The sequence below is a fragment of the Myotis nattereri genome, assembly GCF_964212035.1.
Source record: "Myotis nattereri genome assembly, chromosome: 13".
Lineage (NCBI taxonomy): Eukaryota > Metazoa > Chordata > Mammalia > Chiroptera > Vespertilionidae > Myotis > Myotis nattereri.
In genome coordinates this window covers 44120157-44147466 of record NC_138088.1, presented here as the reverse complement: position 1 = coordinate 44147466, position 27310 = coordinate 44120157, and the positions used below count along the sequence as shown (strand labels likewise).

Below are 27310 nucleotides of genomic sequence, written 5' to 3'. Positions count from 1 at the left end.
GCCTAAGATGACATTTCTGTGGGATTACTATGGCTTTGCTGTATTTGCTTCTTCACCACAAGGATTTAAAAGCCAGTATCAACAAAGGCCATAGTCATAGGATGCTTCTTTCCCTTCCTTGTGGTCCCATAGCATTAAAAATTTTTTTTTGGTGCTTTTACTCTATTTATTTCCCTATTTATTGCCTTGTGCTATGCTTTATTACGTGTCTGTCTCTGCCAATAGTGAGCTCTCAGAGCATCAGGTATGAAGTTTGCTTTTTGTAACCCTGTAATGCCTAAACTACTGCTTTATAATATGTAGGCATTCCTTATGTGTTTATGGTATTTAAGTGATGTTGAGAGAATCATTAGATGATATGTGTCCAATCCCTTTTCTTTACTTGTAAGGAAACTGAGGAGTAAAGACTTACTTACTACTCTGTCATCTAGTTCAGTGATGGCGAACCTTTTGAGCTCGGCGTGTCAGCATTTTGAAAAACCCTAACTTAACTCTGGTGCCGTGTCACATATAGAAATTTTTTGATATTTGCAACCATAGTAAAACAAACTATATTTTTGATATTTATTTTATATATTTAAATGTCGTTTAACAAAGAAAAATCAACCAAAAAAATGAGTTCGCGTGTCACCTCTGACACGCGTGTCATAGGTTCGCCATCGCTGAGATTCTAGTAGTTGGTGTTCTAGGTTCGGTTCTGTTGGTTCGTTGTTCCATTCTGCCTTCATGCTCCTCAGCTGGCGCTGATTCTCTCTACAACAGGAGAGGGTTGTGAAAGAGGAAAAAATGCACTGAGAGGATGTAAATAGATAACACTCACATTACTGATGTGCTGCAATTTACTGCCCTACCAGTCAAATATTTTACTTTCAAATTTAGTAGCACAGGCTTAATTTCTGAGATACCCCCTCCCCTAAAAACCTTCTGTAAGAGTTCTACATTTCTCCCAGTCTATCACCCTAGACCAGGGATGGGCAAACTTTTTGACTTGAGGGCCAACAATGGGTTCTTAAACTGGACGGGAGGGCTGGAACAAAAGCATGGATGGAGTGTTTGTGTGAACTAATATAAATTCAAAGTAAACATCATTACATAAAAGGGTACGGTCTTTTTTTTCAATAGTTTTATTCATTTCAAACGGGCCAGATCCGGCCCGCGGGCCGTAGTTTGCCCACGGCTGCCCTAGACATACCCTTTGCTGTGTTTCATGGATAGAAGTGCTGGAGGAGGAGGTTTATGTTATCAGTTTCTAGTCACATTTTCGACAGCTTGGGTGGTAAATTCCAGTTGCTTGTGATGATGACAGAGAGTAATGAGTTGAAGCCCTTGGTTGAATTTCCCCCCTGCTCCAAATTGAAGGAGAGTGATGAAAAGAATTTAATTTCTTAGGAAATTTGGTACTATGGATTGGAATTGTTTTTCCCTCTTCCCCTATTCCCGTTTGCTTATTAGAAAGTATTGATTCTGAAATAGAGAAAGTGAGTTTATTAGATTTGGGGTAGACATTGATTAGCTGGAACCCAATTATAAATCCTCAGAGGGGGATGTTTGTAAACATGTGCTTTTCACATCCAGGAACTCGTGGTTCCCACTATTCCTGCTAATCAACTGGTTGAAGCTGAGTACATGAAAGATCTATACCCACTAAGTTTAGAATTGCATTGCTTTTGATTTATTTTAATAGGATCCTCTTGATTTCCAATTTGTTTTATCCCCTATAAGGACATCTTCCTCTTGACAACCTATTTAAGAGACACAGGAATGTTTTGAAAACAGGCTGTATTTCATGTTTTAAGGCAAAGTCATGATCAGTATAGCAGAAATTGCCCACAAGAATCTTTTCTTTGTTATTTTCCCCTTCAGTTTTCTCTGCACCATAATGGAATTTGAGGGCTTAGTGAGGCCTCAATAAAGATAGGTCTTACTAACATTTTAGGTCAGATCTAGTACTTTTCAGCCACCTCTCCCCGCCTTCCCCTTTTCAGACTCAGTCAGTGATGAGCATACCATGAGCCATGGGGCTATAGAAAAAGTATAGATGTATTCCCTTTGCTAAAGATGCCTAATATCTAGTTGGAGAAATTTTCTGTGCTTTATGCTTTTTGTGTTCAAAGGTGAATCTCCTTTATGGCTGTATTAGAGAAAAACAATGTCTGAGATAAAATCTTTTATGCTATTTGATGCATCTGTTTCTTAAACAAACTTTTTATTTTGATTTGAAAGATACTGGATATTTCTCAAAAGTCATTGAACAAAATTAATTTTGTTCTGCTTTGGGTTAGTCTGGAAGTAAAAATCAGGCTCCTCACTACCCCCCCATACTTGCCATTGGTTGAGATTAAGTTTCACAACTAGAGCCTAGTGTTTAAGCGACAGGAATTTGGGCCCTTCCAGGTAGGAAGAATCTGGGAAGTGAGGGAATATGTGTAAATTCACAGTGAAGACCTGTTCGATTTTAACTTCTCACTTAAAAAAATTGAGAATTTCTAGCCCTAGCTGGGTGGTTCAGTTGGAGTGTCGTTTGGTAACTAGAAGGTTGCAGGTTCGATTCCGTGTCAGAGCATATACCTAGGTTACAGGATTGATCCCTGGTCAGGGCACGTAAGGGAGGCAGCCAATTGATGTTTCTCTCTCACGTCGATGTGTCCCTTTCTCCCTTTCTCTCTCCTTCTCCCTCCTCTCCTCCTTCCTCTCTCTAAAATCAATAAACATATCCTCAGGTGAGAATTAAAAAATAAAATAAAAAAATGAGGATTCCTTGAAGCAAGATGGGGAAATTTGGGCATGAATCATGGAATTTGCTTTTATATAGAATTGAAAAATACATTGAGGTTTGATCTGCGATAGTGTATATATGCACATACATACATGTATAATTACATTTAAAAGTATATTGTTATATTCAGTTATTTTGAAATTAAGTTTAATTTTTGGCCTTTAACTGATATTTTCTACCTCGGATCTCTTCCAGAGGAATTTCTGAAGACAGTCAAGTGCATTGTGATTTATGAGGCAGTGAAGGCCAAGTGCTTTGCAGTGACGAGAACCTACTTACTCTGGGGAAAATCAATGGAGCACATCAGTCTGCAGCACACTTCCTGTCTTAATGGTCCTAAGCTCGATCAATACTTGAAATTTAACTTCACCATCAGTCTGGGGCAGTGTGTACTTTGCAGCCTTCCTTCCATCAACCTCAAGTATATGGCCAGATCTATTACAGATGGAGCTAGTTACACTTTCCTGCTTGGTTTTGGTCTGCTTTAAGCCTTGTCTACTGACATGTCTTAAGGATGTAAAATGTGTTGTGCTGTAGGCCAAGTAATGATTTAAATCTTGAAATTACCTGGTCAGGAGATGTGGTGTTGGACAGATGTGCAAGACCTATAGCATGGTTGTTTATCATTTCTTCTTCCTAAAAAAATTTCCCATTAAGAGGTGTTTCAGTAGAGTCTCCCGATCTTGGAGAGCAATTCTAGCACTGACTCTGGTTTTCTTTTCACAGATTCTCTAACCATGGCACAGGTAGAGAAAAGAGGGGGTTTACTCCGGAAATCTTCAGCCTCCAAAAAACCACTGAAGGAAAAAGTGGTGCTGATGTATGATGAGATCTTCATGGTAAGGCCTGAACCCTGATACTCTGCATGGCTTGCTTCCTTAGTTTCTTGTTCTAAAATGAATGACAACCTCCCCTCTGCCTGCTACCTTCCAGTTCTTCAGAGGGTGGAAGAGAGAGCAAGGGTGAAAGTGAGCTCTCTCATAGTAGAAATTATGATCATGTATTAATTAATATAGATTGTTGTCATAAGCTGGACAAAACAATTGAAAGGAGGAAGGCAGGCTGGGGAAGCTTCTTTTCTGAATATCTTTAAGATTTGTCTTCCTTATGAGCTGACTTAAGGACCTTTCTATCCTAAATGTCTCTTGAAGTTCCTTTTGACCCTGGAGTTCTATGTTTCAGATGTTTAAAAAAAGATGCTCTATTATATTCCATCTAAAGTTGTTAGATGACAGAACAGTCGTTTAGTTAGACTATCTTAGTCTCTATAATGCGTTAACTGAAGAATATTAGCAGTTGGATTTCTTTGGGTCTTCATAACTGCTGAGTGATCATGGTCCATGCTTGTGTTGTAAAATATACCCTGTCAGGGAAGGTTAGAATAATTAGATGCTTTGTAGGGGTATTTGCCTTCTGAAGTCCTGGCCGTAAGTAGTAGTGCATATAAAATAGAATAATACCTATAAAAAGAGTTATTGTACATTGAGTTTCTCCTATGCTCCTGGCATTACGCTAAATGTATCACTAAATACATTAGCTTTAAATCTGACAAGAATGGTACAAGAGGGCTATGTTTTTTACATGTGCCATGTAAAAGATTATGCTATAGATGAGAAAATTGGGGATCATAGCTAGAAGGTGATTTGAACTCTAGTGTCTGACTCCAGAGCCCTTACTTGTTCAACTTTGTCACATGGCCCACGATTAATAATCCAATCAAGTAAAACATTTAACTTTTGGCAAAGCCTTGGAGACAGAGTTTGACATCCAGAAAATTAACACAAAATTGCCCAGGTCAGTACAGGTGGTTATACAATGAAAATGAGCAGGGACTAGGATCTTGTTAGGGCTTTTTCTATATTAAGTAAGCTTGGTATACATTTGACTCCTGCTTGCGTGAGTTTTGAGGATGAGAAGTGCCAGCTCCATTAGTTCCCTGAGTATCATATATAGACAACAAAATGGCATTACAAAAGTGTGAGGGTCAAAGTGGGATCTCTCCTTGGGAGTAGGACTTGAGAGAAAGAGACTAAATGAGAACCTGATGAGAAGGCCAGAAATCATCCTCAATTAAAAATCCAGAAGAGATTCCTAGTCTAATATTTTCTTATTAGAGCAGGAATTCTTTAATGAAGACATTAGTTCTTTTAAAAATTTATTTATTTTTTTGTGCAAATAGAGGAATTAAGAAGAGGAATCTGTGATAGGGCAACAAAATCAAGATCTAAACATTTTTCCTCCCATTAGGTAATGTTAGAACCTTGATTTTCCAGAATTCATCTCCTTTATGGTCCATGTTAGAATTCATTAGTATTAAGACATTAGTTCTTGGTAGTAATTTTAAAAGGTCAACTTAAGGAAAGCTGATAGCAGGCCTACTGCTTTTTGTCATTAACTTTCCTGTAAAGTGGCAGTAAGGGTTATCTTTTTTCTTATGTTACTCATTAACTGGAAGCCTCTGACTGTCTAGAACAGTGATCGCCAACCGGTGTTCCACGGACCACTGGTGGTCCATGAGGTCTGAAAGGTTGGCGACCGCTGGTTTAAGGAAACCTTTGGAGCAGTGGTCACCAATCGGTGGTCCCCGCGAGGTCCGAAAGGTTGGTGGCCGCTGATCTAGAATTTCTGTTTGAAAATTATTGCTGAGAAATTTGGATCTTAGCACTATAATTTTTGCTAACCTTTTGGACCAATTTAACTAAGGAAAGAGCATGTTAAAAACTCTGTACAAAGGACTAAATACATATGTGAGGGCAAGTAGAAGCAATCAACACACGATGTTGTAAAAACCATGACAGCATTACTGAGATGATTTGGGTTCAGGCTCCTGCTCTTTTATAAGTCACTTAACTTTATTGACCCTCTTTCCTAAAAGGAGGTAGTGGTTATATCTATCATACTTGGTTCACTGGGTCATTATATTTCATACTAGAAGTCTGATGCACAAATTCATGCACAGGTGGGGTCCCTCGGGTGGCCTGCGGGGTGGCCTGGTGCCGCCCCCTCACCCGCTTCACCATCCCACCTGTGGGGTGATTGATTGGGGGCCTCCCCGCCCCCCCACCCAGCTCTCAGTGCCTGGGAGCTGGGCGGAGGCTACACCCCCTGCTGCCGTCTGCAGGGTGATTGGTGGGGTGATTGGGGCCCGCTCCCACCCGCCTTGGCCTGGCGCCGCCCGCTCACCTGCTGCACCATCGCACCACAGTCCCGCTCTTGTAGGGGCCCATTGGGGCTGGCAGCGCTTCCACTGCCGCCTGCTGCCAGTGCCACATCATCGATGCCCGCCATGTTCCGCCTGCCCCCTGGTGGTCAGCGCATGTCATAGGGAGCGGTTGAACTCCCAGTAGAGGGGACAATTTGCATGTTAGGCTTCTATTATATAGGACTAGAGGCCCAATGCACGAAATTCGTGCAAGGGGCTCGGCCCTCATAGCCACAGCAGCTTGCCTTGGCCCTCACAGCCCCAGCTGCGTCCAGAAGGTCGTCAGGAAGGACGTCCAGGAGGATGTCCGGAAGGTTGTTCGGCTGTCTGGTCTAATTAGCATATTATGCTTTTATTATTATAAATATGTGAATGGGCTTTGAAAACTGAGCTTGATACAAATGCAGTGGGGACATATAATTTGACTAACTTATTTAGATGATTAAGTGCACTTCCTTTAAAAAAATTTTTTTTTTTATTGATTTCAGAGAGGAAGGGAGAGGGAGAGAGAGAGAGAGAGGAACAACAGTGATGAGAGGGAATCATTGATCAGCTGCCTCCTGTACACCCCCTACTGGAGATTGAGCCCGCAACCCAGGAATGTGCCCTGACTGGGAATTGAATTGTGACCACCTGGTTCATAGGTTGATGCTCAACCATTGAGCCAAACCGGCTAGGGCTAGGTGCACTTCTTGTTAGAAGAGAAAGATTTGAGGGAGATTCTTTGAGCCATTATTTAACTTTTGGTTCAGAGTATAAATATATATGCAAAGTGCTTTTCATTTGGGGGGGAACCCCCAAACTGTTGTTCCCCATTACAATAATTTATACTGACCAAGTAAAAAATTAATTTTGAAAGGGTAATTTTCAAAGTTAATTTTGTAAGGTAATGTTGATTATGGGTAGTGACTCTTTCAAATGTATTCTTAGTGATTTGATGTTTAGCTGCAGCTATTGAACCTGCTTATCTTGATTTCAGACAGAGGACCCCAGTAAGTGCAGTCCTCGATTTTGGGAGGAGCTCTTCCTCATGAAGGTAAGACGTGGTGGCATCTGTGGATTTTCCTGGTAATTGAGATTGCCTTCCCATGTGTTCTAGGCACTGTACTAAAAGTGAACTCAGGTTCTTATCGTTTCCTTGGTAGGTGAATTTAGATTACCTAGAAGGCAAACTGGAATCTCTTGATGGTGAGGAGTTAATGAAGATCAAGGACAACATTAATTGCTTATTTCAACACTGCATCCAGGCCCTAGGAGAGGAACATCCAATTCGAGTTGTCAATGCATTGCAGGTACAAGGCTGGGAGACCGGGAAGTCTTGTTTGAAAGGAAAAAGGAATTGTAACACATCTGTTGAGACCTGAGGAACTTAGAATTGCCCTTATGTGTGAGATTTTCTTTTTTCTTTACTTCTTTAAGTAATGAAACATCTATATCATGTTTGTTTAGTCATCTTCCTGGTCAAACAAATTGATGCATTTAGTAGTAATCTTGTCCATTTGTATAATTTGATCTAGTGTCAAGGCAGATTGTTTGACAGAATTCTTATTATTACTTGAGGAAAGGAAGAAATAGAGAGGAAACTGAGGCAAGTTTACTTAGTCTACAGCAAAAATCAGAGGAGATATTTTTGTTATAATCCTCACCTGAGGATATTTTTTCCATTGATTTTTTTTGTTTGTTTTTTAGAGAGAGTGGAATGGAGAGAGGGAGGGAGGAGAGAGAGATAGAAACATTGATGTGAGAGAGACACATCTATTGGTTGCCTCCCACATGTGGGACTGGGCAACGAACCTGCAACCCAGGTATGTGCCCTTGACCGGGAATTGAACCCGAGACCCTTCAGTGCACGGTTGATGCTCTAACCACTTAGAAACACGGCCAGAGCAGAGGAGATTCTTAATACAATATTTTCTCACTAAGTCAGGAGTTCATAATCTGAGGTTTCAGAGGGTCCTTGACTCCCTGAAGTTATATGTAGTATTTTATAGGCGTATGTATAATCTTTCTGGAGAGAGGGCTTTCTTTCATCAGATTCTCAAAAGGGTCTGTAACTCTGAAAACATTAAGAATCATTGTTCTTAATGCTAAGTGGCATGATCAAGAGGAAGATTCATTGAATAATTATTTCTTTGATGACTGTTATGTGCTAACCATTGGACTCGTGGGGATACATTTTAGCCTTCCAGAAGGCAAAGACTTTGATAGTTTCATTCAAAACGTTGTTCCTAATGTGTAGAACAGTGCCTGGCAAATAGCACTCTATAAGTAAATTTTTACTGAATGAATGATGGGCAGTTTCTAAAGTTTATTATCTAGTACCTCCAAGGGTAGCCAGTCTAGGGCTGAGTATTAGGTTAGTGATTGATAGATTTAGAGCAGTGATAGACAGACAGCATGAAGGATTTTATTGGAAGTTTTGGTTGATTTGGTTTTAAGTTTCTGACTTACTAGTTAGATCACTTTGTGAGCCCCAGTTTTCTCATCTGTAGAATGTAGAAATTACTTATTGAGCTGATGCTCCAGAAAGAAGGACTATGTTTATCCTGTAGCTTTGTTAACCTTTGGCACAATAAATTCCACAGTTGTAAGGGCTCATTGAAAGTTGAAAAGTGCACTTTCCGTAATTGCATGGAGGCATGAATTGTAAACTGTTTTTAGTTTGGTGGAAATAAATTGACATTAAAACACTTGGTGACCAATTAAAATATAGTACATTATTGTAATAGCTGATACTTAATGAACTTTAACAACATTCAAGATACTATTATTGGAGCTTTAACAAAGTTGTAGGGACTATTCTAAGTGCCTTATGGTATTAATTCACATAGTTCTCACAGCATTCCTATGAGATGGGTGCTATTGTTATTTCCATTTTATAGATGAGAAAAGAGGCATTGAAAAGTTAACTAATTTAGACTCACACAGGTAATAAGTAATGGAATGTAAATAATTTAAGATTTGAAGCAATTGGTTATTATCATATAGGGACTTAAATAACTTGTAGTTATTAAAAATAATGATTAAAAACGATAAACTATAATATAAATACTAAAATTAATTTTAATAAAGAAAACTTTTCATCAATCCCATGATACAAACTCAAAAACTTTTTTTTATTTTTGAATATCACCTTCCAGTCTTTGTCTCCACTGCAATTTTAAAAAAGAGGATGGCTGTAAAGCAACAGAAAAAGAGGATAACACTAGTTTTAGTTGCTGTTCCTCTTTTGATTTCTGGATTTTGCACATATGAAGACTCAGACTGAGTTTTGGGACTCAAGAATTAGAGCACTTGAATGTCAGTGCCAGGAGTACACTTAGATGTACTAGAAAGGCGGGTGCCAACCAGTTCTGAGGTTGCAATGTGAGGCTACAGTTCCAGTGCCCTTCGTTTTGAGACTTCCTCTCCAGAATTCTTTCTCTCATCTCTGCAGACCTTGTGTGCACTCATTCGAGGAGTACATCAAAAGAATAAGTCTACCTCTGGGTTTGACATTATCAACATGCTGATGGGCTTTGACAAGGCGGAGCTGTGCATGAAGGTGAGGCATAAGCTGCAGCTGTGCCTGTATATGGCTGCTTCTGACAGCTGTTCATGGGTACCATCTGCAGACAGTTAGATGTACTAGAACAGCGGTTGCCAACGGATGGTCTGCAGACCACTGGTGGTCTGTGAGGTCCGAAAGGTTGGTGACCGCTGTACTAGAAGATTTGGAGTCAAATAGATATAGATGACTGAATTTGGTCTTTTATTTTACTTTATTTTTTTTTAATTTTTTTTTTAAAAAAATATATTTTATTGATTTTTTACAGAGAGGAAGGGAGAGAGACAGAGAGCTAGAAACATCGATGAGAGAGAAACATCGATCAGCTGCCCCCTGCACACCCCCCACTGGGGATGCGCCCGCAACCCATGTACATACCCTTGACCGGAATCGAACCCGGGACCCCTCAGTCCCCAAGCCGATGCTCCATCCACTGAGCCAAACCGGTTTTGGCTGAATTTGGTCTTGAATTTGGATGTTTTTATTTTACAGATTTGGTTTATCTGAGTAAAGGAAAATTCGAAATTCAGATTTGAATTGAGGCATTCTTTCTCTGCAGGATAATGACTGAGCAACTTTTTTATGATTTATATCATCTGATCATACAGTTTTATATCATACGGTTTTATGAACATGTATGAACTTAAATAAATTGTCACTAATTGTTAGCAGAGTAGCGCAGCGGAAGCGTGCTGGGCCCATAAAATGTCACTAAATACACAAGGGTAGCCTTAGCCGGTTTGGCTCAGCGGATAGAGCGTGGGCCTTCAGACTGAAGGGTCCCAGGTTCGATTCTGGTCAAGGGCATGTACCTTGGTTGTGGGCACATCCCCAGTAGGGGGTGTGCAGGAGGCAGCTGATTGATGTTTCTCTCTCATCGATGTTTCTAACTCTGTCCCTCTCCCTTCCTCTCTGTAAAAAATCAATAAAATATATTTTAAAAAAATATATACAAGGGTAACTTTAGTTCTAAACTTTAAGCTTCCTTTTTTATTTTATTTTATTAAATATATTTTTATTAATTTCATAGAGGAAGGGAGAGGGAGAGAGAGAGATAGAAACATCAATGATGAGAGAGAATCATTGATTGACTGCCTCTTGCATGCCCCACACTGGGGATCGAGCCCACAATCTGGGCATGTGTCCTGACCTGGAATTGAACCATGACCTCTTAGTTCATGTGTTGATGCTCAACCACTTAGCCACACCAGCCAGGCTATTAAAAAAACATACCTCTGTGTGTGTGTGTGTATATATATATATATATATATATATATATATATTTGTTAATCCTCACCTGAGGCTATTTTCCCATGGATTTTTAGAGAGAGTGGAAGGGGGGTGGTGGTGAGACAGAGAGAAAAAGACATCGGTGTGAGAGAGACACATTGATTGGTTGTCTCTCTGGGGTGGGCATCAAGCCTGCAATCAAGGTATGTGCCCTTGACCAGAATTGAACCTGTGACCCTTCAGTCTATCGGCTGACATTCTATCCATTGAGCCAAACGAGCTAGGGCTATAAAAATATATTAAGCCCTAATGGCGTGGCTGAATGGTTGTGTTCACCTGTGGACCAGGAGATCATGGTTCGATTCACGGTCAGAGCAAATGCCCAGGTTGTGGGCTTGATACCCAGTGGGGCGTGCAGGAGGCAGCCAATCAGTGATTCTCTCTCATCATTGATGTTTCTATTTCTCCTTCTCCCTTCCTTTCTGAAATCAATAAAAATATATTAAAAAATACATTTAAAAATCTGTGTGCCAAAGAATCCTTATAGTGATTAGACAGTTTTTAAAACTTATGGATAGACAATTATGACTACACAAAATTTACTACCCGGAGTCATTTTTGTTGTTTTGTTAATTCTCACCTGAAGATATTTTTTTGCATTGATTTTTAGAGAGAGTAGAAGGGAGGTGGGGGAGAGAGAGAGGGAGAGAGAAACATCAATGTGAGAGAGACATATTGATTGGTTGTCTCCCACATGCACTCTGACCAGTCTGGGGATCTAACCTGCAACTCAGGCATATGCCCTCAACCGGGTATCAAATCTGAGACGCTTCGGTTTGATGGTCGACACTCTAACCGCTGAGCAATACCAGCTAGAGCTGGAGTCATTTTTTTAATTCTAGCCTATACAGTTCCTGGATATATCATAGTAAAATCCCATATTTCTCTTTCATCCTCATCATTCTAACTACTGCCTATATGCTACTGATTATTAAGTCTCTAACTTTAGCTTTAACATCCCTTCATAAGTCTCAGAATTGTATATGTACTCTGTAAGCACTTGTTGAATATACCCACTCCCTAAATATCTCTTGCTAAACATATTTAAAATGGAACTCATTGTTTTCCCTACATCTGTTCTTCCTCATTCATTCCCTATCAGAATAGAAGTACCTGTCTTATCAGTACCTAAAGCCAAAAACCTAGGAGTCATCCTTTAGTCTGTTCTCTCTCTCATTTTTCATATCCAAATGATCACCAGGTTCAGCTAATTTTACCTCAGCTCATATTTCTCATACCTTTTCTCCTGCCCCCCCGCCCCCCGTTACCAGTGTCCCCATTATCTCTCACTTGAACCATTGCAATGATGTCTTTATACATTTTTATTTATTTATTTATTTTTTAAAAATATATTTTTATTGATTTTTTTTTACAGAGAGGAAGGGAGAGGGATAGAGAGTCAGAAACATCGATGAGAGAGAAACATTGATCAGCTGCCTCCTGCACCCCTCCTATTGGGGATGTGCCCGCAACCAAGGTACATGCCCTTGACTGGAATCGAACTTGGGACCCTTTGGTCCGAAGGCCGACACTCTATCCACTGAGCCAAACCGGTTAGGGCTATACATTCTTTGGACAAACATTTGTTGGGCTTCTGTGTGTCAGGCACTGGGGATACAGAGACAAATAAGACATGGCAACTATTTTCAGAAAACTGATAGGTTAGTCCTCATTTGTCTCCATTCCTTCAGGCTTACCATCTTTAAATCTGTCATTCTCACTGACACCAGAGGTGTTGTATCTTACACTCAATTTTTTCTGCTTAATACCCTTTATTAGTTTCTTGTCACTAACAGGATAGAGACCAAACTCTTAGTTAGCCTAATAAAACTTTCAAGACCTGCTCTCTATTTATTTCTCTAGTCTCATCTTTCATCACTGTGCCTCACTCATACTTTCATAATAACAAACTACTTGTATTCGAAGTTCATATTCAGAGCTGTTTCATTCCTCATTGTCTTTGATCATGCTAATGCCTGTCGAATTCCTTTCCTCCTCAAGTTTTAATTAATTCCTACTGATTTTTCAAAATACAACCCTGATTTTTCAAAATACAACTCTCCCAGGAGTCCTGGTATATCAAATTATACTACAAAGCCACTCTAATCAAAACAACTTGATATTTGTTATTTGTTATTTAATTTATTTTATTGTTAGCTTATTTGTGTTTTTTTTTTAGTTTATATACTTATTTAATTTACCCATCTATAATAATAAAAGGGTAATAAGCTAATTAGACCAGATGTCCGGCTGGAGGGAAGCAGCCCGGGTCCCGGGTGCCTGCTAGCAGCTGGAGCGAAGGCTGGGTCCTGGGTGCCAGAGGGAAGCTGGTGCTGGCAGCGGGGCCGGGGGGGGGGGGTGGGGGGGTGGGGGGGCGGGGATGCCTGCTCTTGCACGAATTTTCGTGCATTGGGCCTCTAGTTATTAAATAATTATTAAATATTTTAAAAATGTACTTCATTCTAAAATAAACATTTATATGAGGATGATAGGCTATAAACATTTATTTGGTAGAATAGTGAATTCTATTATTCTATGCTGTTGTTACTAAAGCATTTTCCTAAAAATAGGTAGACTTAGAAGTCTTCCTTTTCTTTGTCTAATTTTGCAAGGGCCTCAGGGGGTGATATGCTTGCTTCCTTGTGTGTTATTCACATTACTCTGTGTAACATAACCCAGAATTGGACAAAGACACAGTGTAGAATAGATATTACTTGATATGGTTTAACACTTAACCGTTCTCTTTCTCAGAACTTGATGGAGAGTTTGGATTCATTGCTTTGTGCAGAAGGTTCTGAAAGTCTGAAGAGTTTATGCCTGAAACTTCTCCTTTGCCTAGTGACTGTAAGTCACTCATTTATATTTCTTTGTCAAGAGTATTAGTTAACAGCAGGGGCAAGCTTATTTGAATATTTGAGCCCAAAGCTAGAGATGAAAAAAGAAAAATAAATTATGTACTGGGGCATTACATCACTCTGTTGTGTCTGAATGTATAGGAGGAAGTTGTATGGTCTTTCGTTTCCTGAAAGTTGCTCTTTGGAGCAACTGCTGTTATTTTAACTGGCAGGATATGTGATATTTGTTACTTTAAAGGGACCACTCCTGGAGAACTACTCTCTTCTGGATGATCAGCTTTGCCCTTCTCATCAGGTCTCATTTGGAAACAGTTTTTGTAATTCTGAATATTTTTATTTATTCTGACTTAGATTTTCTAGCATGAAGCTGGCCTGTACCTTCTAGTGGGAGGAGGGCAAGGTATTGCTCATTTACTTCAGGTGGTTCCCTTTCCTTGCCACTACTCAAAGACTTCTGGATCATAAACTTCTTCCTGTGCATTTGAGGATTGAAATCCAAGAAACTGTTAAGCAAATGCTTGTGTGAGAGTATGAGAGAAACAATGAGAGGTTAAAAAATTTAGGGAGTTTTAATTTCCTAATTTCCTATCCGTCTAGTGTCTGTTTTAGTCTAGTGTCTGTTCTATAGTGGCTTTGGGGGAGCTTTAAAAAAGGTCCAGTAAGTATCTAGTAGAATGTTTTAACATTTCTGTTTCTCTTAGATGCTAGCAGAGGAGATATATATGCAATATCAGAGTATCTAAGGGCAGTCTTTAAAAAGCCTTTTATTGCACTCAGGTGACAGATAACATCAGCCAGAACACTATCCTGGAGTATGTAATGATCAACAGCATATTTGAAGCAATTTTACAGGTGGGTCAATTCCCTTGTCACCTCTTTCTCTTTTGGGTAAACTACCTCCTCAAATCTTCTCTGTCTGCATTCCTAGGGACTAGGAATTAACACTATCACACATTTCTGGTTCTTATTACAGATACTCTCCCACCCCCCAAGTCGTAGGGAGCATGGGTATGATGCTGTAGTCCTTTTGGCTTTGTTGGTGAACTACAGAAAATATGAGGTAAGTGGCTTCTTTAATCAGTAGTTGTTATCTTTCTATAATCTTCCTACATGTGGCTACTCCTAGAAGACTTTGCTTAATGTGGAAGACATGCTCTTGGTAAATGATATATGAATTTCTTTTGATAAGCCAAATTCTAAAAACCCTATATTAAATGCATGGGGCAGATGATGTAGTTTTTAAAAGGAATTCTGTAGTGCAACTTCTAATGAAGTGAGTAAATATCCCTTAATATAGTGGTTTCCTGACCGAGCTTATCATTAGGATCACCTAGGAACTTTTAAAAAATAAGAAATGTCCAGGTTTTACTCTCAACACACAGAATCAGAATCTCTTGGGGGTGGGACCTGGGAATCTTTTTTTTTTAAGCTTCCCTATTGAATATGATGATTAGCCAGGATTGGAAACATTGACCTTATGCATCTATTTTGAAAGATTGGACTTTCATATGTTGGATTTACTTAATGCAATCCACTTATAAAAGTATCACTGTTGGTCTGGGAATTCTTTCTGATTTTTTTTTTTAATCCTCACCTGAGGAGTGAGGATATTTTTTCCATTGATTTTTAGAGTGAGTAGATGAGAGGGGAGAGGGGATGAGAGAGAGAAAGAAAAAAACATTGACTTGAGAGAGACATAGCTATTGGTTGCCTCCCAGTCCGAGCCCTGATCTAGTCTGGGGATTGAACCCGAAACTGAGTTATGCACCCTTGACCAGGAATGAACCTGTGACTGTTGGGTCTGTGGACCAACACTCTAACCACTGAGCAAAATCAGCCAGGGCTGTTTCTCATTTTAATGGAAATTTAGACAGAGCCTTATTCATATTAATTCTGGAGTTCTTTTTGCCCCTGAATTAATTGGGGACAGATTTACAGGTTTTTGAGATGAAGAGCAGAACTCAGAGTTTTACTTGGATTGGTTGGTGTGTCTACTTGATTCCCCTCAAAAGGCAGAAAATGCCGCTTAGGGAAGACCAGGGGCCTTACTGGGGATAATTTCGGACTAATAAGGAGCATTTAGCTTTCAATCCTGGATACTAGGATACTTTATTAAACCCAGAAGTCAGGAAGTGCATTGAGGCAACCTGACTTTCTTCACTTAATAAGTAGCAATGCTATGAGAAGTGGGCCAGCTGGAGGGAGGATTATCATTTCTGAACTTCTGGATCTTCTCTTAGTGATATTTGATAAGATTCCTAGTCAGGTCAACAGATACTCTTATTACAGATACTCTCCCACCCCCCAAATCGTAGGGAGCATGGGTATGATGCTGTAGTCCTCTTGGCTTGATGAGTCCTCTTGATGAGTAACAAAATCTGGAGGGATATGGAAGAAGGGAAGGCCATGAGACAGGAACACTTAAAGAGGAACTAGAATATGTGGACCAGCGTTAATGTCTTATGAATCCCAGGAGCTGATCGCTTTCATTGTCTTGGAGGAATTGACGGATGGTGTTTAAAGTGATTAATAAATATGTAATTTATCATCAAAACCTGTTTTACTGGTGATCTGGAGGGGTTGGCATGGCAGCCATTTTGATCTCTGTCGTGTGTAATAGCCTCTGGGGCCTTATTACAACAGCAAGAAAAATAGTTGAGGAAAAATGCTGAAGATAGTTAAAGAGAGTTGAGCTATATGTGATAGGAAAGCACGATCATCAGTAATGTGTATTTTTGGAACATTCTGCTGGATGCAGGCCACTCTGAGGCAGTGGCTTGGCTTTTCTGAATGTGAACTGAAAGCTGGCTCAGCCCAGTAGGGCTCTCTGAAATGTCAGCCTGAAAAATTGGGCATGGCCAAGGAACTGGAGAAAATCATATTTCTGGAGCGAGGCATGCATCTCTAGTCTGTCAGAAGCCCCAGAAGAATTAATATACTAGGCAAGGTCAAGATGGTGGGCATAATTTATCTGGGCTTTGCAGCTTTTGATATAAGTCACTCACCAGAAACCATTAAGGAAGCCTGGTGACCAGGGAGGAGGCAGGTTTTTGAAGAAACATGAGGAATTCCAGATGCATGTAGCAAAACCAAAAGTTGGTGAAATTTTATACAAGCTAGTATGAGAGGGTATGTGCTGTGGAGAACCAATTCCGTGACCAATGCAGTAATTTGTGACCTTTCTAGAAAGATTCAGAGGGCACCAGAGAGGCTGGGTGCCCAGTTAAACACAGAGAAAGCAAATAAAGTGTTGGACTTAAGGAATGGAAGTAATAGAAAAGATAGAAAAGATGTCATGTAGTAAATGTAAAAGATAGTTCTTCCTCACCTCAAGTAATGCATTCCATTTTAGTCATTTTATTTAAAGAGGTAGAGGAGGCAATAACAACAAAAAAGGCCTAAAGTGCAATGAAAAATGGTAATAATGGAATGGTTTAGTTCAAATAAAGGCAGGACTCTATGAGAGTAACCTCATGATGCCTCACTGAGTTTGTAATTCTGTTTTGTGGCTGAAAAGTAGATTGCCTCCAGTTTTAAAACATGACCAGCACAACAGGTACATAGTGCTAAGGAGAATCAGTGTCTGGAGAGTAGAATTTTTCACAGCATTAATATCCTGGCCTTCTAGGTTGGCCACATCTGAGATGAAGTGACTCATTCTCCAACTGTTGCCCATTGAACATGACATTTTCCAGAAATTACAAAATTGTTTATTATGTCCAATTGGAAGTGTCTTCTCTCTCTCTCTCTCTCTCTCTCTCTCTCTCTCTCTCTCTCTCTCTCTCTCTTTCTCTCTTCCTTTCCTAAAGAGTTTCCTTCGAATGTGATAAAAATGTCAAAGGAGAAAAAATATGGTTACCAATCATTGAGCCCTTACCATATGCCAGATATTATGCTAAGGATTTTACATGTCTTACTTCATTTAAGTCTCATAGCAACTCCAAGGAAGAAAATATAATTCCCATTTTACAGATGAGGAAATTGAGCTTCTGTTAATTGGTGTGCTTAACTTATCACAGTTAATAAGTAGAGGAGCTAGAACTCAAACCCTTGCTTTTAGCCACCTGGCCTTTCCCACAACTGCTGCAAAAGCACAGACTATTCTTGGTAATCAGATGATCCTTATTATTACCGGTATCAGTGTACTTTTGGAAGGTGAGTGGCTAGAACTTTCAAAAATTATGCTAAGAAACTGGTCTTTTTTCGTCTGGTGTTGTTCGAATCATGATGGCATTGCTAGGTCAGCCTATTGGTGATTTTTTTTTTAAAGCATCCACTTGCATTGGATCTTATTTGAAATCCATAGCACCAGCAGAATTTGACTGTTGGTTACAGGAAGACGTGTTGAGAGCTTTCCTCTGTTACATCAAGTAACAAATGAAATCGGTTTTACCTTCTTGAGTTGTGTTGCAGAAAACCTTATAAACATTTGGCTGTTAAGAAAGCAAAGCTGTCTCTCTCTCCATTCCCAACTGACATTCGAAAGATGCCCTCAGAAACTTGACTAAATAAGGTCTTTGTGGGGGGTTAGCCTTTTAGTTGGGTTTCTAAGTTTCTCTGTAATGAGTTTTCTAGGTTGCTGTAAAAACTGCCAATCTGAGAACTATTGTTCCTTGCTTGCCTTGGGTTAGAATTGGTGCCTGATCTACATGAGATCTTTCCTCACATCCCAGGGGTGGGATGTTTTCAAGGTGAGCAGGTCATTGGTTCTCATCTCACCAGTAGGAGATGGCCCAACTGCTTAATGAGTTTAAATATATGTTCATTTCCATATGCTGCCCAGCTGAGATTGGGTCTGGAAAAACTCAGGAAATCTTCCAATGCTATAAGTGATGGGACAATCATTAAATCCCAGTGTCCTGACCAGATTGTAGTTTGGGTAATTACATCTTTTTTTCCCCCCAGTTCCCCTGCAGTGTTATTTGGGTATCAGATCCACAAATGGCCTCTCTGGCTGTTAAGCAGCTGCCACTTTCCACCCCCCAGGTGGCTTTGTTTTACGGGTGGGTGAATCAGTCCTTGCATAGCGTTTGTGGAATGGTTAGGGAGCCTTTGGGATCAGAATGTAAGTTAGCAACTTACAAATTTGTGCCTTATGGCAAAGAAGCTTTTATGTCCCCCAAAAGACAGCTGTCCCTATGGACTCAGTAAATTATTGGCAGGATAGGACAGAGTGAATTTTGTGGAGTGTTCACTTACTTTTTAGAAACAAATATGAAGGAAAGATGGTAGAAGTGCCAGCCATAGGCCTGAGCTGATTCAGCCCAGAGGAAAATGCAGGTAGAACAGAATTTGTGTGTGTGCATGTGTGTGCAGATGTATGCATGTATATGCATGTGTGTGCTTGGTGAATGCCCATGCACATTGAGAGATTTACTGGAAATGGGGGAGTCAGCTTATAAGATGGGGTTGGGTCTGGGTTGTAGGAGCATTGCTGTAGAGAGAGGGCCTGCTACCTGCATTTTTATTAACACCTTATTAAATAGTGGGTTTTTAAGTAGGTCACAGTCACCTTGAGTCTCCTCTCTTCTTTAACAGTCTGTGAATCCTTATATTGTGAAGCTGTCTATTGTGGATGACGAGGCCACGCTCAATGTGAGTATCTGGATCTTTGTGTATTGTTTTAATTGCTTGCATTCAATAAACTTACTTGCAGTGGATATTTAGAGAGCAGAGGGCTTTTGTGTTAATTTCATCTGGCTATAAAGAGGGACTTTGTGTTTCTTTTTAGAGCATTAGTGCAGCTATCGTATTGTATTGTATCTTCTCATCATGGAAGGAAGATTTGAAGGGACATTTGCTTGCTAATCATGATGAAATGATTGGTTATATTTCATGTTATAGTGTGCTGAGGTTGACTATCCTACAAAGTCCAGTAAGTTACATTTCCAAGAATAAGAAGGCTTAAATGATATATCAAAATACTATGCTGTACACTTTGAATAGCTTACAATTTCATATGTCAGTTATACCTCAAGAAAGCTGGGGGCTTAAGTGATTAAATGATCAGAAATTCCTTTTTGTATAACTAGCCAGATGGTGTTTATAGCTTGACTTAGTGAAGCCAAAACATGGATAATGGTATATATCTGTTGTAGTATGTCCTTGAAAGTTTGGGAAATAACATTTGATCTCTGAATATAGGGAGCAGGAAGATGACCAGGTGTCTGGCTTTATTCTCTTTCCATCTTGCCCTCTTCATTCTTCTAATTTCCCTTATGAATAGAAGTACCCATTATTCATCTTGTGGTCTTAATTGATCTTTATGTTGTGTTTAATAGATTCTAGAGGGAAAGTTGGTAAGTCACTTTAATTTTTATTAGGTCTTCTTCTCATACTCCTGTGGCTTGAAGAGTGGCTTGTTGAGAGACATATGAGATTTTTTTGTTTGAAGCTTCTAATTCAGTTTTCTCTTTTGAAGTGAAAATGATCCCAGTGAAATTGTCCGTGATCTGAGCTGGTTTGTTTTACCCCGTTACTCTTTTAAGTAACAGCAAGATAATTAGATCAGAGAAATCTCTTCAAAGAGGTTCTATTTATTTATTTATTTATTTATTTATTTATTTATTTATTTATTATTTTTTATCAGCACAGAGGTCTTTTTTATTTTCCCCCCACTTATCATGCCATGAATTCATAGGGAATGGGTTCCAGCAGCTCAGGCTCCTTTCCATTGGTTCTCACAAAGTGTGTTTCTCTGGGTGGAGCAGGCTGACGCTTCAGTTGAACCCAGGTACCTTTCTCTTTGGCTTCCTTCTTTTTCTGATCGTTTTCCTTCACACGTTTCAGGAAGCTATCTTGGCTTTTAGAGTGCTTAATATGCTCAATATGTACATTAATTCTCTTGGCAAGAATCTTGCCCTTAACTTGCTTGTTCACAATAATGCCCACTGCATGCTGGGTGACATTGTGGACTCCCAGTGTTGCCCTGGTAACATTTGTGGGCATTCCTTTTTGAACAGTGCACATTCCCTCGATGTCCACAATATCACCGTCTTGTGGGTTCATTTATGTGGCCAAAGGAACAACTTCATGTTTTCTAAAAGGCCTAGAGAGCATATAGCAGGTGCCTCTCCTCTTTCTCTCTGTGTTAGTCATTTTGGTGAACTACTGGAAGGTGGCAGTTCCGGCCGAAAGGCGAGGTTCTTTTTTTTTTATGTTTTTATTGATTTTTTAGAGAGAGGGGAAAGGAGAGGGATAAAGAGATAGAAATATTGATGAGAGAGAAACATCGATGAGAGAGAAACATTGATTGGCTGCCTCTTACATGCCCCCTACTGGGATGGAGCCCACAACCCAGGCATGTACTCTGACCCGGAATTGAACTGGTGACTTCTTGGTTCATGGGTCAATGCTCAACCACTTAGCCACCCCAGCTGGGCCAAAGAAGTAGCTTTTGATGCTTTGGCAATGCCTCTCAGAATTTCTGTCCTTGTTGCCTACTTTCAGGTAGAACTAATTGGTCTTGGACCATGATGGTGTAATTAGTGTTTTCCCTGGCCTAATCGTAGCATCACTGCCAGCCCCTTATTTCACCTGTGCTGTCTTTTTTCTTTCTAGGGAATGGGGCTTGTGATTGCTCAGGCTTTGTCTGAGTACAACAGGTAAGTCTACCTTTCCAGGAGAGAAGGGAAACAGGTTTGTTAGAGTTCTTGGGTGAACTTGCTTTACCTATACCAGAAGTATTCAGAGGTACAGCTGCTGGCAGATGTGTTTGCTCTAGTTTGGCTGGATGGCTTTAGCAGGGGTTGCTTGTAACACCAAGGGAGAAGCCATCAGGTTAGTGTTCATTGTTTCTTTAAACAATTAGGCACTTTCTTTGCAGCTTTTAGTATTTTATCTCAGAGCATTTTAACTAGTATTTCAGCCACAAACAGGCTCTTCCATTTAGCCCAGCGTATCACACAAATATCATTTTCTTTGTAAAAAAGGTTGTGAAACACTGCTTTTTGTGTATGCTTCAAAATATAAATAACAGGAGAAAACATTGAATTAGGTTTCCAGATGCTTCTTTTTCATCAGGAATCAACTGCAGTTTCCTGGAGTCCCTTTCTCTTTTGTGGGCTCACTTAAGTGATGCTTGCTTTTCCTCCTGCTGTGGATGTAGAAGTATCTGATATTCAGTGAATGGGAACCAGAAGAGTCTCCAATCTTCACAAGGGCCAGGCAGGATCTTTCTTGCTTCTTTCCATACTTTCCTCATACACAATTGGGTGTTGGAATTTAAAATCTGTCCCATCTCCACAAATAGTTTAGCTTACAGATTACTTCCGTTCTCTTCCTTCAAAAACAAACATGATTTTCACTATTACAGCCTTGAAGTAATTTCACTGTCACACTTTTCAAGTAATAGTCTGTTTGGGAAATAACTGGATCAGCCATATGTTAGAGTAGTTTCACACTTTTGCAGCTTGCTTTCTAAGCCTCTACCAAAGTAGCCAGGCATTTGGTACACACTACCTCCAGAGCAGACGGGTGCCGCTTAGCTTCCAGGAGAAACTGCAGTGACTAGATTGTCGTAGTGCTTTATTTTTTGGAGTCAGTGAATTCTATGAGTGTCCTGCTTTGATTACTTAGAATGCTAAGGACAAAGACATACTTGATAAATAATACTAAAGTTGAATTTAGTTTATTTTTCTTTAGGCAGTATAAAGACAAGGAAGAAGAACACCAGAGCGGTTTTTTCTCTGCTTTAACAAATATGGTAAGTCCTACTAATTTTTTTCTCTACTATTCAGAAATGTAAGAGGTCTGTAGGGGTAGACAAATCTGGACTCAGAAGTTTGAGGTTGCCGAAACCGGTTTGGCTCAGTGGATAGAGCGTCGGCCTGCGGACTGAAAGGTCCCAGGTTCGATTCCGGTCAAGGGCATGTACCTGGGTTGCGGGCATATCCCCTGTAGGAGATGTGCAGGAGGCAGCTGATCGATGTTTCTCTCTCATCGATGTTTCTAACTCTCTATCTCTCTCCCTTCCTCTCTGTAAAAAAAAAATAAAATATATTAAAAAAAAAAAAAAGAAGTTTGAGGTGATGGCATGATGAGGGGAGAGAGAGGGCTACTCAGAGCAGATTATTTTGAGAGCTTTATCTCTTAGTGATTTCCAAACTGAAGTAAGGAGAAAGAAGAGCTTCGATTTCTCTGAGATAGATTTTTTAAAATTAATTAATTTAGTTTTTAAGGCTACAATAAAGTTACATATTAAGCCAGACTTCTGCTTTCTAAAGAGTTGGCTTTGTTTGAAGACCAACCCTATGGAACATAGAATAGGAGGGTTTAGATCCGAATAGAACCCTGAATGCTCCTTGGCTGTGTGCTGTGGCCACTTGTTTCCTCATAGCTGTTCTTGGAGTTGAGGGATTGGTGCTGTGGATCTGAGCCGCCCGCCTAAAGGCTTAATGGGCTGAGAGGTCCATGGTCTAGGGAAGTTACTGGTCTACTTTACAAGACTGCTATATGGTTTCTCAACTTCGGCATCATAGGCATTTTGGGCCAGATAATCTGTGACTAATTTTTAAGAGATAAATCTAACAAGTCTTAGACTCTAGGCAGATTCAGAAAGTCTTCTTGGGCAATAGTAGTCAAATAATCAGCCCCAGCACAAGACAATTAAAAAAAAAATTTTTTTTTAATTGATTGATTTTAGAGAAGGAAACATAGTTTTGTGGTTCCACTTATTTATGCTTCATTGATTGATTCTTTTTTATTTTATTTTTTTTACAAATTTTTATTGTTGAAAGTATTACGTAGGTCCTCCTTTTCCCCCCATTGGTTGATTTTATAATGTGCCTTGCCTGTGGGTCAAACCCACAACCTTGGCATATTGGGATGATGCTCTACCCAACTGAGCTAGCTGGTCAAGAACTAGAGCAAGACAGTTTTGAGTTCATTGCAAGAAACAGTCATCCCTCTATCCCCCAAAAGTCAATCCTCCCCACCCCAAATGCCTATGCCCTTCTTCTTTCTTAGAGTCTACTCTCAGGAAGGACTTGATAACCTCTTTAACTCTGAAACATCAGTAACTAAAGTCTCTCAGAGGTCAGAGCAGTAAGGGTGCTATATTGGTGTTTGGTTAAATGACTTAGATATAATTATATTGCTCTCAAGGATCTTTGCCATTTAGTCAAGAAGAAAAAGTTTTGTAACACAAATGAAGCTCCAGCTGCATAGTTTTGTATTGTACATCAGTAAACAGGTGGAACAGTATTTTTAGAGGGATGGGCATCTTTCTTGGTGCTTCTAACCATATTGGAGGCAACATTTACTTATTTGGCTGCCCTGCCTAGGACACACTCTAAAAATTTTGTAATCTGATAGATGGACCATGAATTTCACATAGACAGTTTTGGTCTGAGACTCAAATATTCCCCAGAAGATGGCTCTATGTTGGATGAAATTAGCCTACTTTCTGTGATGTTCTTTATGAATTTTTTAAAAAAATGTATTTTATTGATTTCAAAGAGGAAGGGAGAGGGAGAGGGATAGAAACATCAATGATGAGAGAGAATCATTGATTGGCTGCCTCCTGCATACCTCCCAATGGGGATTGAGCCTGCAACCTGGGCATGTGCCCTGACTGGGAATCAAACCATGACCTAGTTCATGAGTTGACGACGCTTAACCACTGAGTCACTCTGGCTGGGCAGGAATTAGTTTTTGACTTTAACAAAGCAACTTCCAGGAAAGATGCAGAATGATGGTCTAGGTCCGTGGTCGGCAAACTGCGGCTCGCGAGCCACATGTGGCTTTTTGGCCCCTTGATTGTGACTCTTCCACAAAATACCACGTGCGGGTGCACATATAGTGCGATTGAAACTTCGTGGCCCATGCGCAGAAGTCGGTTTTCGGCCTGGGCGAATCTATTTTGAAGAAGTACTGTTGATATTTGGCTCTGTTCACTAATGAGTTTGCCGACCACTGGTCTAGGTTAACATTTACTCCCTGTCAGTAGTTACTAAATTTAAATTGAAAAGGAGAGCTGGACAAAAGTACTAGGATTGTTTTTAAGTCCCTTTAAGAAAGATGATTTGGAGTTCTCATTATTTCATTTATTACTTATGATTCTTTTAAGATATTCAGAGTGGGCTGATTTTTTTTGTGTATGTATGACTGGTGGGCCAGAACTCCAAATTCCCTTGGGCAGCAAGTAGCTTGTTTTTTCACTGATTAATGGCTTCTTAAATTTTCCTGCTGTAAGTGTGCAATTCCCCTCTTCTTCCACAGGTGGGCAACATGTTCATAGCAGATGCCCATGAGAAAATCTCAGTACAGTAAGTGCCTGACATTCTTGTGCAGTGACTTCAACTTAATGTGGGCTCACCAACTGTGGGTGGGAGCGTGAAACGTTACCTCTTGTTAATCTTTTATAGATTCACACTTTCTTGGTGATATATCAAGTGTTTCTTGAGAATGGACTCTTAGGAACCTCTACTTTGGTTCCTGTGTATTGAGCCCCAGGAAGCTGAGAAACTATTTCCAGCTATCTTTGAAGTAGAATGCAAGAGGGCTGGGTATCTGAGCCAGTTAAGGACTTAAGTGGATTGGGGTGAAGCAGTGAGAGTGAAAATAGTGAATGAAGTAGATAAGAACTAAGTAATTAAAGTTAAGGCTCTTTACTTTTTTCTCTTTGCCTATATACACTTTACATATTGGGGCAGGGAGGAAATAAAAGGAGCATTAGAAATTCCAAAGGATTGATAATGGGGAGCTGGGGTGAAATCTTATCTTGATGGTTATATTGTTCTAACTTCTCCATTATAAGAGCCTCTTCAATTTGTTCTCTTTTTCTTTAGAACCAATGAGGCCATCCTCCTGGCACTTTATGAAGCTGTTCATTTAAATCGCAACTTCATCACAGTGTTAGCTCAGGTTGGTTATATTAAAAACTCCAATCCTTTTTCTTCCTGAATTTCCTCCAGATTCAGTCCCTTGATAAGCCTTCTGGCTTTGCCTGTTTAAGCCCTGCTTTGCATTGGTAAGTGGTGGTAACACAGAGTTGCATCAGTTGTTTTTGCTTCGTGCTATCCTCGGATATGTATGTTTCCATCTGGTGCAAAGTGGGTCGGATAACATGTAAAGTTTTTACTGATTCTGTTAACCCAGATGAGTTGAGATTACTTCATTTGGCTCACTGGAAATCCCTTGGTATTATCAACCCATATGGATTTTTTTCTTTTTTAAGGAATGGTTTATTGATTAAAAAACCCACTTTATTGTTGAAATATTACACATGTCCCCCTTTTTCTCCATTAACCCCTTCTAGCCTGCCCCCATCCCCCCCCAGTCCTTTATCCCACTATTGTCTGTGTACATGGGTTATGTATATATGCATATAAATTCATTGGTTAATCTCTTCCACCCACTCCCAGTTTATTGGTTTTTAGAGAGAGAGGAAGGGAGAAGAAAAGAGAGAGAAACACTGATTGGCTGCCTTCTGTAACCCCCTACTAGGGATCAAGCCTGCAATCCGGTTTAGCTGTAAAATTAAGTATGTGTGTGTGTGTGTGTCTGTGTACACACACACACACACATATGTAAAAATAAAAGAAACCTAATACATATTTTAAAAATATATTTTTATTGATTTCAGAGAGGAAGGGATAGGGAGAGAGAAAGACAGAAACAACACTGATGAGAGAGAGTCATCAATCAGCCACTTCCCACATTCACCACACTGGGGATGAACCAGCACCCCTGGCATGGGCCCTGACTGGGAACTGAACTATGACCTCCTGGTTCATAGGTCAACAACGCTCAACCACTGAGCAACACTGGCCGGGCTTAGGTTTCTTTTAAAGGAAGATTTGCTAATGTTTTTTTTTCTCAAAGGGCAGATGTGTATGAGATCCCCTGATTGAGTTTAACAAAAATAAGCCATGCTTAAAAAGCAGTGTGCTGCTTTGGGGTCTGCTTAGGAGGACACATAATTTTTCACAACTGATAACATGAGACTTTATTTACTATTCTCACTATGTTTTATGTGCTTTCTGAATTCTGTAACTAACTGGTTTTAAAGGAAATAAAAGGTTGGTAAAGCTGTTGGGAAGGAGTGAGTGGCTCCCACTCAGCTTAATTCTGAAGAGCTGATGTGGCAGGGGTGGTTAAAGAAGGTCAGGGACAGAGGAGCCATCTGTTTTGGTCCCCAGTGTGTGTGTACCTTGTGTCTTTATCTCTCCATCCCACACACTCTTGATTTGTTGTGGAACAGGAAGGCTATCACCTGCATAGCTCTTTTTATAGTACCTGTTATCCTCTTGGCTCACCTGCATTTATTATCAACTATGTGATCATCAGAATAATCTATAAATGAGGTTGATCTGATGAGAGTAGTCTTTTTCAGGTTTAGGTAGGACTGCAAATGCCTCCCCCCCTTTTTTGTAGAATAATCCTGTGTATTTGTTTAGTCCCGTTTTTTATTTGTATGGTTCTGCAGAAAAGCTTATATAATGAGATCTTGGTTGCTTAGAAAGAACTAGCCCACAGAGCTTCTTGTTAGTGTTTAGCAAGCATCAACAGTAATCAGGTAGTCATGGGAACTAAATGTTGAAGCAGTCCCCACTCAGTGACCTGTCTGTCTCTGAGGTCAGGAATACCAGAAAGGATATTAGTAAGATACTTGGAACTGGATTTTCTCTTTCCTTACC

General features: G+C 39.9%; 1 protein-coding gene and 1 pseudogene across 2 annotated transcripts in view; one reads left to right on the top strand and one right to left on the bottom strand.

Annotated features, from left to right (window-relative positions):
• ARMH3 (armadillo like helical domain containing 3) overlaps positions 1-27310 on the top strand; it is a 156488-nt gene that overhangs the window by 5996 nt on the left and 123182 nt on the right. Inside the window, exons 2-13 of the mRNA XM_081104370.1 lie at positions 3503-3615; positions 6958-7014; positions 7124-7270; positions 9415-9522; positions 13567-13659; positions 14448-14522; positions 14644-14730; positions 19209-19265; positions 21231-21274; positions 22314-22374; positions 24891-24937; positions 25460-25535. Coding sequence (XP_080960496.1) covers positions 3514-3615; positions 6958-7014; positions 7124-7270; positions 9415-9522; positions 13567-13659; positions 14448-14522; positions 14644-14730; positions 19209-19265; positions 21231-21274; positions 22314-22374; positions 24891-24937; positions 25460-25535 — 954 coding nt within the window. The 5' untranslated portion in view covers positions 3503-3513. The remainder of the gene's footprint in view (positions 1-3502; positions 3616-6957; positions 7015-7123; positions 7271-9414; positions 9523-13566; positions 13660-14447; positions 14523-14643; positions 14731-19208; positions 19266-21230; positions 21275-22313; positions 22375-24890; positions 24938-25459; positions 25536-27310) is intronic.
• On the bottom strand, positions 20292-20768 carry LOC308528650 (large ribosomal subunit protein eL21-like; annotated as a pseudogene). The gene has a single exon. The product of its transcript is annotated as a large ribosomal subunit protein eL21-like (transcript).